Source organism: Labrus bergylta, chromosome 20, assembly GCF_963930695.1.
Source record: "Labrus bergylta chromosome 20, fLabBer1.1, whole genome shotgun sequence".
Lineage (NCBI taxonomy): Eukaryota > Metazoa > Chordata > Actinopteri > Labriformes > Labridae > Labrus > Labrus bergylta.
In genome coordinates this window covers 6,668,526-6,681,632 of record NC_089214.1, presented here as the reverse complement: position 1 = coordinate 6,681,632, position 13,107 = coordinate 6,668,526, and the positions used below count along the sequence as shown (strand labels likewise).

The 13,107-nt window shown below is 44.6% G+C and overlaps 1 protein-coding gene across 1 annotated transcript in view; it reads left to right on the top strand.

The window, feature by feature from the left end:
* Positions 1-13,107, top strand: part of gli3 (GLI family zinc finger 3) — a 100,657-nt gene that overhangs the window by 64,035 nt on the left and 23,515 nt on the right. Inside the window, exon 5 of the mRNA XM_020633683.3 lies at positions 10,162-10,367. Within this exon, the coding sequence (XP_020489339.2) occupies positions 10,162-10,367 (206 nt within the window). The remainder of the gene's footprint in view (positions 1-10,161; positions 10,368-13,107) is intronic.

Here is a 13,107-nt window from a genome sequence, read left to right as displayed (position 1 = left end):
AAAAGTTGATTTGAATGGATTAAACTGAGAAACCTGACAGAGTATCAGAAGTATCCTCTCGCTCATTTCTCTTACACAGCAGGTCGTTGAAACATCCTCTTTTGGTTAAATCCAATTTTTTTTTTTTTTTTTTTTACACAAGTCTGTGTTTAGTTTTCTGCAAGCCTGAGCTCAGCACCACCACGCACTCGGCCCCTTCATGATTAAATATCAAGGAACTCCACTTGACATTTTATTAGTTCAGCAAGATGGATGAAATGGCGAGAATAAAGTAGGCTGTGTCTGTTCACTTTCCCACCAGCACTTGCCTTTCTTCTGTTTCTTTCCTTTTCCCTCGAAAAAGAAGTATGTATTAAGGAAACGTGATGGATTTCACTCTGGGAAGGAGAATTTCAGCTCTGAAGAGAAACATATATTTGTGTCTTGTACCTGATGCTCCTTTTCTCCCTCCTCTGTGTCTCAGCCCTCCTCCTCCTCCTCCTCTTTTTTTCCCTCCCGACCCCCCTCTCTTTCTTTTTCTGTTGTTCTTACCTCAGATCTCCGTCTGAAGGATTAACCATCTCCAGCAGTGTGTCTCTGCTGTCTTGTAGCGCTGTGTATTGTTTGTGATTTGCTCGGGCCCATCCGTGCGGCTACTCATTTCATCCGCCCAGCGTGACGCGCTGAATTGAGGGGGATCCACGCCGTTTCCTCGCAGCCCTGGGCCACACTCGCACTACCTCACCTGGGACACACACACACTCATTACCTGACTTGTCAGGAGTAGCGGATTTGTTGGGGTGTGTGGAACCTGAACCTCCTGTTTTGCTGCAGGCGTCAGCTGGGTGTTTGTGTAAAGGCATCGGGGCCATCGAGACGTTACTTGAGAGGAAAAGGAAAGATAGATGTGCTTCCTCCCTGTTTTCACAAGTTTAACACTTCAACACCCAGGAGTCCCCTTCCTGTCTTCTCTGTAGCCCGCGGCATGCCAGAGGAAGTCAAAACACCGACCGAGAACGGCTGCTAATTCCACCTGTGCTCACTTTTAGAAAAAAAAAGAAAGAAAAGAAAAGGGAAGGGCAATCAGGCAAATGGAGATGAAGGAGAACGCTTCATGCTAAAGTGTTTGAAAAAGGGGAAAAATCAAGAAAGGGAACAAGAAAATCTTTCTTGTGTGTTTTTTTTGTTTTTTTTTGTGTTGGTCTCATGATTGTTCCCTGATTCCAGCCCCCCCTTCCTTGAAATTACGGGGGGAAAAAAAGGCAAAGCTCATTTTGTGCAATTTGACTTTCAAGTTTAAATTTTTCGTGCTTGGTTCTCTGCTGATTTGTTTTGGTAGACATTCTTATCTCAATGGGCGAAATTACGTTTAATTGCGGAGTGGGGAGAAAAAAAGGCGAGAACAGCCTGTGAAAACAAAAATACCCCCGCTGTGTGCCAGATGTAAACTTGACTAAACCTTAACCTCAAACAAGCACAAACATGTAACATTTCAAAACGCTTGTATTTCTGATCGATCGAGTGCTGCGCCGCCTTGATCTAAAATAAGAAGCGTTTCCGTTCTAATGACACGCCTTCAGCGGGGTCATGACCTATAACCAGATCCTCCGTCACCTGCACCCGTTTGTTTTGAGTTCAGCGTGTCACACTATGCTGCACCGTGTTGATAAACACATGTTATCACTGCAGTGGGGTGGAAATGATACGTGCCCACAGAGAGGTACTCTGAATCGCACTGTTAGGACAAGTGTGTATGTGTGCTTCTTCTGCTGTTTATATGTAGACAAATGTGAGTGAAAAAAGGGGAGGGGGGGGGGGGGGACAAGAGACTGAAAGTGAGCGCTGTGTAGTCAACTGGACAGCGAGTGTGTGTGTGTGTGTGTGTGTGTGTGTGGTGACTGTGCACTGTATGGGAATGTCTGGCACGCCTCCAGAAGTGTCCCACAGAGAGGGAATCCTGCTTGATGTGACCATGAATAGAAAGCCATCCCCGCCCTCCTGAACCCAGCCCCGGACCCTTTGATGTCAGAGGGTCACACAGAGACCTCGCAGCTCCAGGGGGACATAGTTACCCAGAAAGCTTGGCAACCTCACCGTGCCAGGCTAGACCAGGCCAGACCAGACCAGGCCTACGGTCTGCTCCGTCCAGCCAGGAGGGACAAAAGAAGAAGAAGAAGAAGAAGAAGAAGAGAGTGGGAACTTTGGATGTGATGGTGAAAAAAACTATCACAGCTGGCACTGATTTAAAAAAAAAAATGGGAACGCTTCGTTATCTCTGTTTATCACGGAAACATACTCGATTCTTCTGAATATAATCTGGCATTACAGTTTGTTTTTGTTGTTTTACTTATCTCTACTCATGAACTCACAAAACCAGCATGATGGCAAGATTAGCACCAGTTCTGAACTTCCTTGTTTCGACCCTGCTTTTCAGGCGGAAACATTTCTCTCTAGCCATCAGCTGTTTATACATTTAGAGTCCGCCGCGGCGCTGCAATGAAGCTGTGCCGTCACTTTGCCTTTGTACTCATACTTTGAACCCTGCCACTGCATAATGTTGGTGTCCCAGTGTGTGAGGGGAGTTTACACTGCGTTAGGGCGTTGCAAAAGAACAATAGGTGTCACATGAAAACAAGAGATTAACAATCACACACACTCAGATGCGCTCTCTCACACGTTTACTGTTCTTTGCAATCTTTTTTTGTTATGTTTATTTTGGGGCTATTTTGAGGACAGTATCTAAAGTGGGGGAGTGGCTGTGGGGAATGTCCCGCCTCTGTTACTACCTCTAATGTAGGCCGACAACTATGTGAAATATCCATCGAGGCTCAACAGTCCTGTCCTGAACAGCCAATGATCAACGCACTATTGAAAGTCCTTCATTGTAATGGCCATTTTATTTGCCAATGCCATGTTTGCAAAAGATTTATGACATGTCAGGCATATGTCAGCATTTATTAAATCCTTTTCCATTGAAATTCCATCATAATTCCACTTTGGAGTATCTTCAAAAAGCTCCAATTGGGATCAAAAGAAAATATTACCCTGAAGTAGTTACAAAATCTTAATTTGATAATCATGTTTTATGGACACATTATGTCATTTTTAACAAAGTAGAAGGCCATTATGTGTAATTAAGATGTGGAAATAATCTCTTTGTTTCAAAAATAAAAGTAATGCACGAGCATCACAAACCTGCCCTTCCTAATGGCCAGCAGGGGCGACTCAACAGGATGCTAAAAGACGTCCAACTGCATGCAAACCAGATGAGGAAATGACCCAATCCCTCCTGATTTAAAACCACAATATACATTTTTCTCTACAAGAGCACGGTCTACATCTGTAGTTTCAAGTTGTCTCCAACACAGAATGGTGTTCATATTGAAAATAATCGTGCTACTTAGAATAAAACCATCGATTAAGGAGGATATGGCGCCTGTAATGGACAAGTTGGAGGAACCCTGTCGACTAGAATAAAGATGTAGTAATGAGTGTCCACCATCTCCTTCATTGTGCTTGCTTCTTGTTCAAAAAAAGTCAAGTTGGTGGTAAACACGAGGCTACAAAGCCGGAGTTTGCAAACCGATAAGTGATGCTATTTCACTTCTTTCAGTCAAATCCTGTAGCCTGACCTTGAGGACTCTGGTTTCAAAAGGCAAGCTGGATCTGAAATTAAAAAGAGTTCAGTTTTTTTTTACAGCTGCTGTAATTGTCATTACCAACATGGAAAATGAAGTCACTGGTACATGCTCCAGTGACAAAACTTTTAAAAGTGTTTTTCCTATGATTTATTAGGAATCGAGAATATATCTATCTGCCTCTGTTATGTTCCTCTCTCCTTGTCTCGGCGCCCTCTCCTCTCTCCTTGGGTCTCAGCTGGCTCTGTTCCTGTGTCTCTTTGATCTCAGTGAAAGGGTTTGGAGCTTTAAAGTGCTTCTGTTTCCGCTGTCAGGAGCCCCTCTCTTCCTCCTCTCTGGTTTAGGCTTTCAGAGCGGTGGCAGCCTTGTACTGTGGCTGGGTGGGTTGAGGGGGGAGGTGGAGGGGGGGGGGTTTCTGTGAGGTGGTGAGATGAGGTAGAGTTGGAGGGGGTATGTGATGCTGTCAACCCCACGGTCAGAAGAGGACCTGACTGTTCCCCCCGCTGTCTTGAAAACCTGACTTCTTTCCTAACTCAGCCTCTTGTGGCCAGATCTGCGATGTGTCGAGAAAGACGAGTCTACTGGTGTAACCTGTGCACTTGTATCGTTGTTCTACTTTTACTTCCTGTTCATTTAATTTATATACAGTTTTTGAAGTGTTCTGAATCGTTCCAGTGAAGCAAAAACATTGGGACTGGCTCATCTTTTGCTCCAAAATAATTTCTAAAACGTAACTTTTTAGTTGTTTTCTAATGAAAGGCAAAATTACTTAAAGGCAGGATTTGTCATTTTCTAATGAAATGGTCTTTAGGTCCTGACAGAAATGAATAACTCGTGCTCTGAAAAAGGAACAAAGAAAATCCCACATCTGTAGCAGTTTGTAAGCCTGTAAAAACTTCGAACAATGTCTGCCACGAGGTACCAATCTGATGAACCAATCACACGCCTCCCTGTCTCCCTGCTCGCTCTCTACACCTTGCTTGCACTAGCCCACACTCAAAGCGCGTCACCGATGACTGAGTTCTTTACCACAGAAAGCCTTGATGAAAAACTTCCCTAGTATGGACTTCATGGCAAAGGGAAGAGAACCAAGCGCACACTGAAACAGCTATGGGATAAAAAAAAAGAGAGAGAATTTCTTAGCAAGAGGGCGGCCAAGAGTTAGCATTGGACTGGCTTTTAAGTCGTAGGCGAGAGCAGGAACTGCCTCTTAAAATGTAGTGATGCCAAGTCACACTGGATACCAATTCTTGCATAATGTTGCTTTAATTAAAGGCGAATAAAAAATGCTGGACATGGTTGGTATCGTGACTCTCAGTTTTTCTGTCTTTTCGTTTTTAAATCTCCTTCTTGGACCACTCAAGCAGCTATGGCTGGATTTTTTTTGGGGTCTTTGAGTATTCACAGTTGCTGGATTATTGGATTTGGACTCAGCAATTTCCTGTGCCCTTCTGTAAAGCACACATCAAGAAATTTTCATTTCAAGTCATGTGCGACCATTTCATGCTTGAGCTAAAACGATTTCGCAAAGCACGGTTCCTGTTTTTAGCAGACCGCTGTGTCAATACCAGCAGGTCCAACCAGGCCTCACCACAATGATACCTTCTGTCCTACATTAAGTCATCGACCTCCACCGCAACTGTGTGTTTCTACTCCAGCTTTCATTCGGAAAAATTATTAGTGTTGATACAACCGTGTTCCAAACAAAGATTCAAGGCCAGTTGAACATGAACACACACCCTTATATGAAACCTCAGAATGGTTTCTGGGCATATTTACTCTTGGCAAGTGTATATGCATCCGGTGAAAAGGGACGACAGTTTAAGATCCACAGACCGCCCCGTGTAAACATGCAATGTCTTAAAGAGGAGCTGGCTGGTTTAAGCGAGGCCACGTGAAGGGAAATGGCTTCCATATGTCAGGAGCTGAAGCCTTCCTCGTGCCCTGTTTGCAGGACGAGGGTTGATAGGAATTATAAAACCTGATGAAGAGGAAATGGAGGAGTGAAGTTGAAGTTCTCTTAGGCGAAAGAAATGTGCAAAACCCTGCGGTACAGCTTTGATGTAAATCTTAAATCAGGTGTAACTAAGACGGTACCTCTCCCGCATTCGCATATCGGCACACACACGGGGTGAACATTCCTGCACACACACTGCACTTTGTCAGATTATTTCCTTTCGTCATGTTGATTTATGCATTCTGGCAGATGCTAAGACGATCACGACCCTGCAGAGAGCAGCTGAACGCGGACACTCTTTTCTCTCACAAGAGCAGAGACACACCACACTCCTCCAAAACATCCATCTCTCCGCTGTCCTCCTCAAATCCCCTCACACCTGGCTCTGCCCCCCCCCCCCCCCCCCCCCCCCCCCTCCCCCCCCGAGACCTCTTTTTCACTTCTTCTTTTCAAGTTCTGTTGTCTCCTAAGTCTTCTTTCTCTGTCCACCATTCCCTCCCCAGTTCATAGTCCATATCATATCAGCACATGCTCAGCACTGACTACTGTTCATGATCTACCTTCCCTCCCTTGTACCCCCTCGACCCCCCCCCCCCCCCCCCCCCCCCATCTCTTTCAACTTTTCTTTCCCTTTTATAGACTGTATACAAGAAGTGTTCCCCAATTGGGTTGTGAACTCCATCTTTTGAAACCTTGAGTTCTGTATTTTGATCTTTGTCCTCTTGGTTTTTTGGAACCACAGTTGCCAATATTATGACAACAGGTTGGAAACGCTTCTTGTTGACTGCTAGCAGTGGCTTTAAAGCATACTCTGTCTTGATTGTCAATTTCACTCCAAAAAGGAGATTTGAAGATGTAATTTTGCTTCCTGATGCCAATTTCATAGTATTGGCCAATTATGAGTAGCCATAGAAAACAAGTACAAGTTCAAAGATATTCATAATATTGGCTGAAAACACAGATTACTGATGTTTTGCGAGCTCTTACTAACTTTACGCTCTCTACTAGCACCGCACCGTTGTTGTTTCTTATTGTCACATTATGTTTTACCTGCAGCTAGTTGTGGTTTCTTGGACTTTGTATTGTTGCAATGAAAGGTGGACATGACGATTCCTGATTCTGCATTTTAGCCGTACTGAGGCAAATACCGATTTTGATGTTGGTGTCAGGACAACACATCTCCAAATGCTACCATTATATACAAAATGAACTTTGTGCTGTCATGAAGAAGACTTAACTTGCACTTGAGACCATATACAAAATGTATTATGCAAAAAAGTTTATTGAGGTAATAGATGAAGTCAAGAAATTTATTGAGTCGCCCCCTGCTGGTCATTTGTCAAAATGCAGGTTAAATGCACTTCTGCTTGAGCTTCATTTTTTCAACCAGAGACAATCCCTTCTTTGTGTTTACCGTCTGCCTTCCCTTTTCTCCTCATCAGGCAAAACACATATCATCACCTGTCACCATCTTCTTTTTGTAAATCAACTTGTCTGCTCTTTATTTTAACCAACTCTTTTGTTTATAGTGCTCCAGACCTTCCAGTAGGACTCTGGTTCTTATTCGGTAATTTAATTGGAAAAACAAGGCAAGTGGAGGCATTTAGCCAGGGTCAGTGTAAGGAGATGCAGCCAACGCATGACAGGGTTAATCAGTGTCAGGGCAGCCAGAGTGGGCGTCTGGCTCTCCTCTAGCAGGCATGAGGAGGGCCAGACGAGGGGAAAAAAGTCACACAACCTTTCCTTCTGGGGCTTCGATTCTAAATCGAAAATGTCTGTCAACTTTGTACACAGCCGTTGCAAGGCCATTAGGATATTTTGTTTCCATATTCGTCAAATGGAAACTACATCTGGGAATATCAAGATTTTTATTCTATACTGTTTCTCTCCAATTGTTCTTTTTATGACCAATAGCTGAGCAGGTTATTTTTGAGTTTGCCCTCGCTGCATGTGCTCCTGAATAAAAGTGTGTGTACGTGTGAGCTTGTGTACGTGTGTGTTTTCTTGCGAGGTCAGCCATGTGACATCAAAGTGCCAAAGCGTCACATCTGCAGCTGTGTTGTGATCTGTTTAAGTGAGGCATGTAAATGGTGGCGTGTGGGCGCACGACTTGCTTATCGTAAACACACTCGTTCACGCACCTGTTTTGAAGGACCGCCGTGTGCCCTCAGCTTTGCTTGCAAGGCGTGGAGGGAGTAAAACAATCTCTGGTGGATCTGGTGACTGGAGACGTGCAGAATCACACCAATCGAATGCGGGTTGGAAACAGAAAATCCCATGACCATGATCCCTCAGTGGGTCACCTTTGCACACTTTGTACAATGAGGCTGAGATTCCTCGGAGGACTTCCTCACGTACACCTGCCTCAGCATCACTGGGGCATGTTGTCGCACACTTTAACGTGGTGAAAGCCGTTAAAATCTTCCCATAACCCCTTTGGGCTCATTACAGAAAGACCGCTGAAGTTTCTAAGTGTGAATTCCTGTGTACACACATGTCTGTGTGTTTCTCTCTGTCCTCATGTGTGCGAATGTGTGAGTGTTGTTTCCGCTCCTCAGTGCTCATTATTTGCCCGGCCTGAGCTCTTTCATTAGGGGAGCTGTGAAGTGGAGGGACGGCAGGGCCGGTTGGGGATCAGGGGAAGGGGCGGAGGTCGTAATTGGGCTGTTCCGCTCCCCTGGCCTTGCTCAAGGTCACTGCCAGACAAACTCCAGGGCCAGGTCTTTCACTCTTTTTTTTTTCCCCTTCCTTTTTCTCTCATCTTTTCCCACCTCTCCACCTCCCTCTTAAACCCTCACTTTTCCTCTCCCTCCCTCCCTCGCCCATCCTCTCCTCCTCCTGGGGTCTTTTGTCACAGTAGACTGGTCCGCCAGGGAGCCTCAGAGAAGTGGAGGGGCTAATTCAGTCTAATCTCTGAGCCTGTTAATGTCTGGCTGATATGTGGATTTCTCCTCATCCTCAGGGGACGGCCTTTGTGGAGAAGGCCATCATTATGAAGTTACCGAGCCCTCCTAGCCAATTATAAGAAGGGAGACAAATTAGTTCATCTTCGGCACATGAGAAGTTTTCTGGATTGTTCCTAACTTTATTTCTCATCTCAAACTATGGAGACAATTCAGGCCGATAAGAAGAAAAAGCCTGAGAGTGCGGCGTTCTATTTAAAGGCGAGATTGTGCATCTTGTGTGAGACTTGCCGGTGGATTTTGTACAACATTGTACTTGTCATGTGCAATTCTGTACGGGGTTTCAGTTTCGGCGGTGTGGTGTTGCTTGTCTGGCGCTGGCCGGCGGTGAGCTCGGTCTAACGTTTCCCTCTGATTAAGACGCAGTGGTGAAAGCTGCCTTTGATCTGAGGAAATGTCTGCGTAGGGAGCAGTTGGAATGCAGCGCTCTCCTCTCCGCCTCGCAGATGGAGGCAGAGAGATAGTGTCACAGTCCGTTTGTCTGGCTCTGCCACTGGCTGCACACCCACGGGAGGAAAGTTTGGACGGTCAGAGTCCAACCAGGCTCCAAATCGAATGAACATGATGTTGCTGTAGAAAGTCAACTGATGTTGTGTTTACACAATGTGAATGACACAGGATCATCGTCCACATCTCATGACTTATTTAATCTGGTTTCAAACTTCAAAAGGTCCAGGTCATGCAAAAAAAGATATTTAGACTGTTTTTAGTGTTTACAATTTTGATTGCTGTTGTTTTTAAATGTGAGTCAATGGAAACAAAAAAAAAAGAGCAAATTCGTTGTGAATAAGAAAATGCCTCTCTGTTTTTTAAGAGTATTTCACAAACCTTGATTCCTTGCCATTCAAAGCCAATGGCAGTATGTTTGTAGTGAAGAATGTCCAATTGTTGGACTCATGCAACACATTCTGATTTTCAGAGAACACGATATAAATAGTTTTGCTTTCTTTCCTCCCAAGTCCTCCCCTTACTTTTCTTTGTTTATGAATAGAAATCATGTTAAATCTTAGAGCTTGGCTTGACCACAGACACGCTGAATAATATTTTCCCAACATTTTCTCTCAAAGCACAGTTTCCCAGAAAACTTAAAATTTAGGACAACATTGTTCTATTCTTGATCAACTTCCTGTCTAGTGCAGCGGCATATCCAGAGGCATTGTCCCCCCCCTTGAAATCTTATTGGCCATCCCCGAATTCCTTAACTATGATTGGTTATTTGCCTAACCAGAAGTGGTACTTGTGTCGAAATCTGCTATTCACACTTCACACTGAAATCTTACAAGGTGGTTGGCTGGAAAAAAAAAAAGCTGGGTGAAGTTGGGGAGAAAAACGTGGCCATTTGTGTTCACACATGCAGCTCACCTCTTTTTGTGGATATGAATGGATTTTGCAACCCCTTGTAAAAATGATGTTTGCTTTTGGTACAATAAAAAAAAATATATATATTTAACGACGAAAAAAAAAGGCCAAGATTATCCTCCAATCTTATGAGCAGAATTGTTCAGAGTAATCACGTCATGTTCTTCTCCTAATGCGTATGATTTCTGAAGTCTTCTTGAAGTTCCAACGTTTAAAACATGTGCTCACGTTCTCCCTCTCTTCTCCCCTCTGTGTGACTCTGCAGACCTCCTTCACTGGCGGGCAGTCCAGCTTTCTCCGACATCTCCCTCATCCGGATCTCGCCCCAGCGGAACCCCTCTGTGGGGGCCGAGTCGCCCTTTCACCCTCCGCACCCCTACATCAACCCGTACATGGACTACATCCGCTCGCTCCACAGCAGCCCCTCCATCTCGGTTCTGTCGGCCACCCGGGGCCTCAGCCCTGCAGATGGTGAATAAAGAGAAACGTGCACAAACACACACACCTGCACACGACCCCAGCACAGAGGAAATTGATAACAAACCCTCAGTGGACCTCTAAGAATGATATTTTGTAATTGATTAGGGAGCTTTGATTGCTATAGGACGCATCCTGATTCTCTGTATGAGTTTAATTTCTCTTAGAGATCAGAGGAGGTCAGGTGAGAGGCAACAAGATCCATCTCTATTAAAACCAGGGGGGGAGGTCTTATCTGGGCGAGGGAGCCGGTGGGTGGATGGGAGTGTTATGAGTGCAGTGTGATCTTTGTGTGTGGGTGGGGGTGCAGGTTGGAGGGGAGGCTAATCCTTTTGATCTGTGAGTCATGTCACAGACCTCAGGAGGATGCATCAGTGAGCGGCAGGGTCACGTACAGTTACAACCAGCACACCCTAGGGGGGTTGGGGTTGGGGGGTGGGGGGGTGGGGGTGGATCCAAGTTCAGGGTTGGGGGTGGGAGGTGCACGTTGTTATGGTTTCCTACAGGGAGCTTCTTTCCCCCTGGGGATCCTAAAGGTGGATTCAGACCAAGATATCAATTAAAGCAGACACACTGAAGCCAGCTTAATTAGAAATACGTCTGACACGGTTTAAGAAGGTCAGTGATGATAAATGACAATGTTTTCAAGATTCAATTTTAATAACAAGTAAAAAGCTGAAATAGGAAGATGATTTATCAGTTTGACAAAAAGTTAAATTACAAAACTGATGAGTTCATTATTGACGTTTGTTTAGTTCTTTAGCACACACAAAAATAAAAGCTTTCTACAATTCTGTGATTCTTCTCCAGTGCATGAAAGAATCACTTTTAGAGTCTCCATTATCTAACTAGTAGTGGTTAGTGTGCGCGCCCCATGTAACGTGGCCATAGTCCTCCAAGCGGGCGGCCCAGGTTCGAATCCGACCTGTGGCTCCTTTCCTGCATGTCGTTCCCCGCTCTCTCTCTCTCCCTGATTTAGAGAGAGAGTGTGCGGTATCTACAATAAAGGCACAAAAGGCTAAAGTATTATTCTTCAAAATAAGAGAAATGAGAAATGACTGAATGCTCAGTTCACTCCAAAGGTGTGGAAAGGTCAGATGGCTTTCTACGGCCCCTCCTGTCATCAGTGATCTTTCAGCAGCTGCAGCGTTAGAGACCCACTTTAGCTCCTCACCTCGTGTTGAAGTGTCTCCCTGAAGGGGGGGGGGGGGCAGATAGTAGGGGCACTTCCTTTAAACCAGCTCCCTCCACTTCATGTCATCCACGTCTGTGTGAAGCTGTTTCTAAGTAAAGAAAAGTCGAGTCCCTGCTGGCAGCTTCACTCATCCCTCTCTCCTGCTCTCCAACATTCATGAACAGGAAGTATCTACTCCGGCTCAAACTCTAAACCCTCCAATTTTCCATTACCGCAACTTAATGTGCACCAGCTTCAGCTTGGTTTGAATCAAAATAGTTCCTTCAACCTACCACATGATCCCCCCCCCCTTTCACTTCATAATGCTGTGAATTGTGAATGAGGCACCTAATTACTCCCTTTAATCAATCCGGTGATTAATTAACCCATCAGCCTTTGTGTTGTTAGTATATCACCACGCTTACAGGGAGACTCCTGCTTCAGTACGCTTTTTTTTTCTTCTCCAAAGCAAAAGTACATTTGAATAATGATGAATTAATTAACAGAATCTAATGGAGATTTAAAGTGGGTGGGATTTAGTGCCACCCTCTTGTTGCCACACATTTGCTTTTTTTCTCTTTTTGTGCCCCCCTCCCTCACTCTTCTCCTCTCTCTTTCTCTGCGAGACGAGGTTCAGAGGTAGGCTCGCCCCTGATCCTATTGTAATGCTGAAGGAGCACCCGTTGGCTCACAGAGTCCCGAGGCAACTCTCTGCCTTTTTCCAAGTCGAGTGCCACACTGACAGCCATCCAGCCCCGCCGCCCTCCCCACTTCTTTTTTTTTTTTTGCCCCCAGCATCGCACTCTGATGCCAGCATTTCTGATTTAGAAATTCCGCAAAGCCCCTTTTTTTTCGTGTGTGGATCCTGAATGGGCCACATTATGGTTGAATGCAAAAGCAAAGCTAAGGCGGAACACTGGAGACAATTAAGAAACTCCCCCCCCCTTCTACTGAAGACATAATACCCAGATCGAATTAATTTAGAAATGTTCTTACATTCATTCAACCAATCATGGATGCATATTGCAGGCGTGCAGGCCAGCCTTAAGAGGAAATCTCCTCATACACTGTTTCTTTCTTTATTTTCTCTTTATTTCCTCAATAAGGGGGGAAAACGATCCGCAGCACTCTGTGAGTCTCAACTGATTCTATATTTGCATCCAAAACCACAGTGTTAGTCTTTTCCTTCTCTCTTTCTTTGAATATTTGCATAAGGAAGCCCACCACCAGATGTTTATTTTTAGGCTCCGGTTCAAGGACTTACGGAAAGTAATAACTGAGGGGCCGACTTGGAAAAGAGAGGCAATCGTTTGCTGCATCTTTATGCATGCAGATATATCTGGGCAGACGTAGGCATCCCTTTTGTTTTCACATGCAGCACAAATGGTCTTTTATGTGCAATTTAATACCTTTTGGTTTCTGAATTCTGATGAGACATCATTTGCAACTTTAAGATTTCAGCTTTGACTTTCAAACATTTAATTGCACCTCCTAAAAAAAAAAAGTATTTTCTGCAGAAATGAATGAAAGAACAATCAAGTATTAAATGTTGCAATCTTA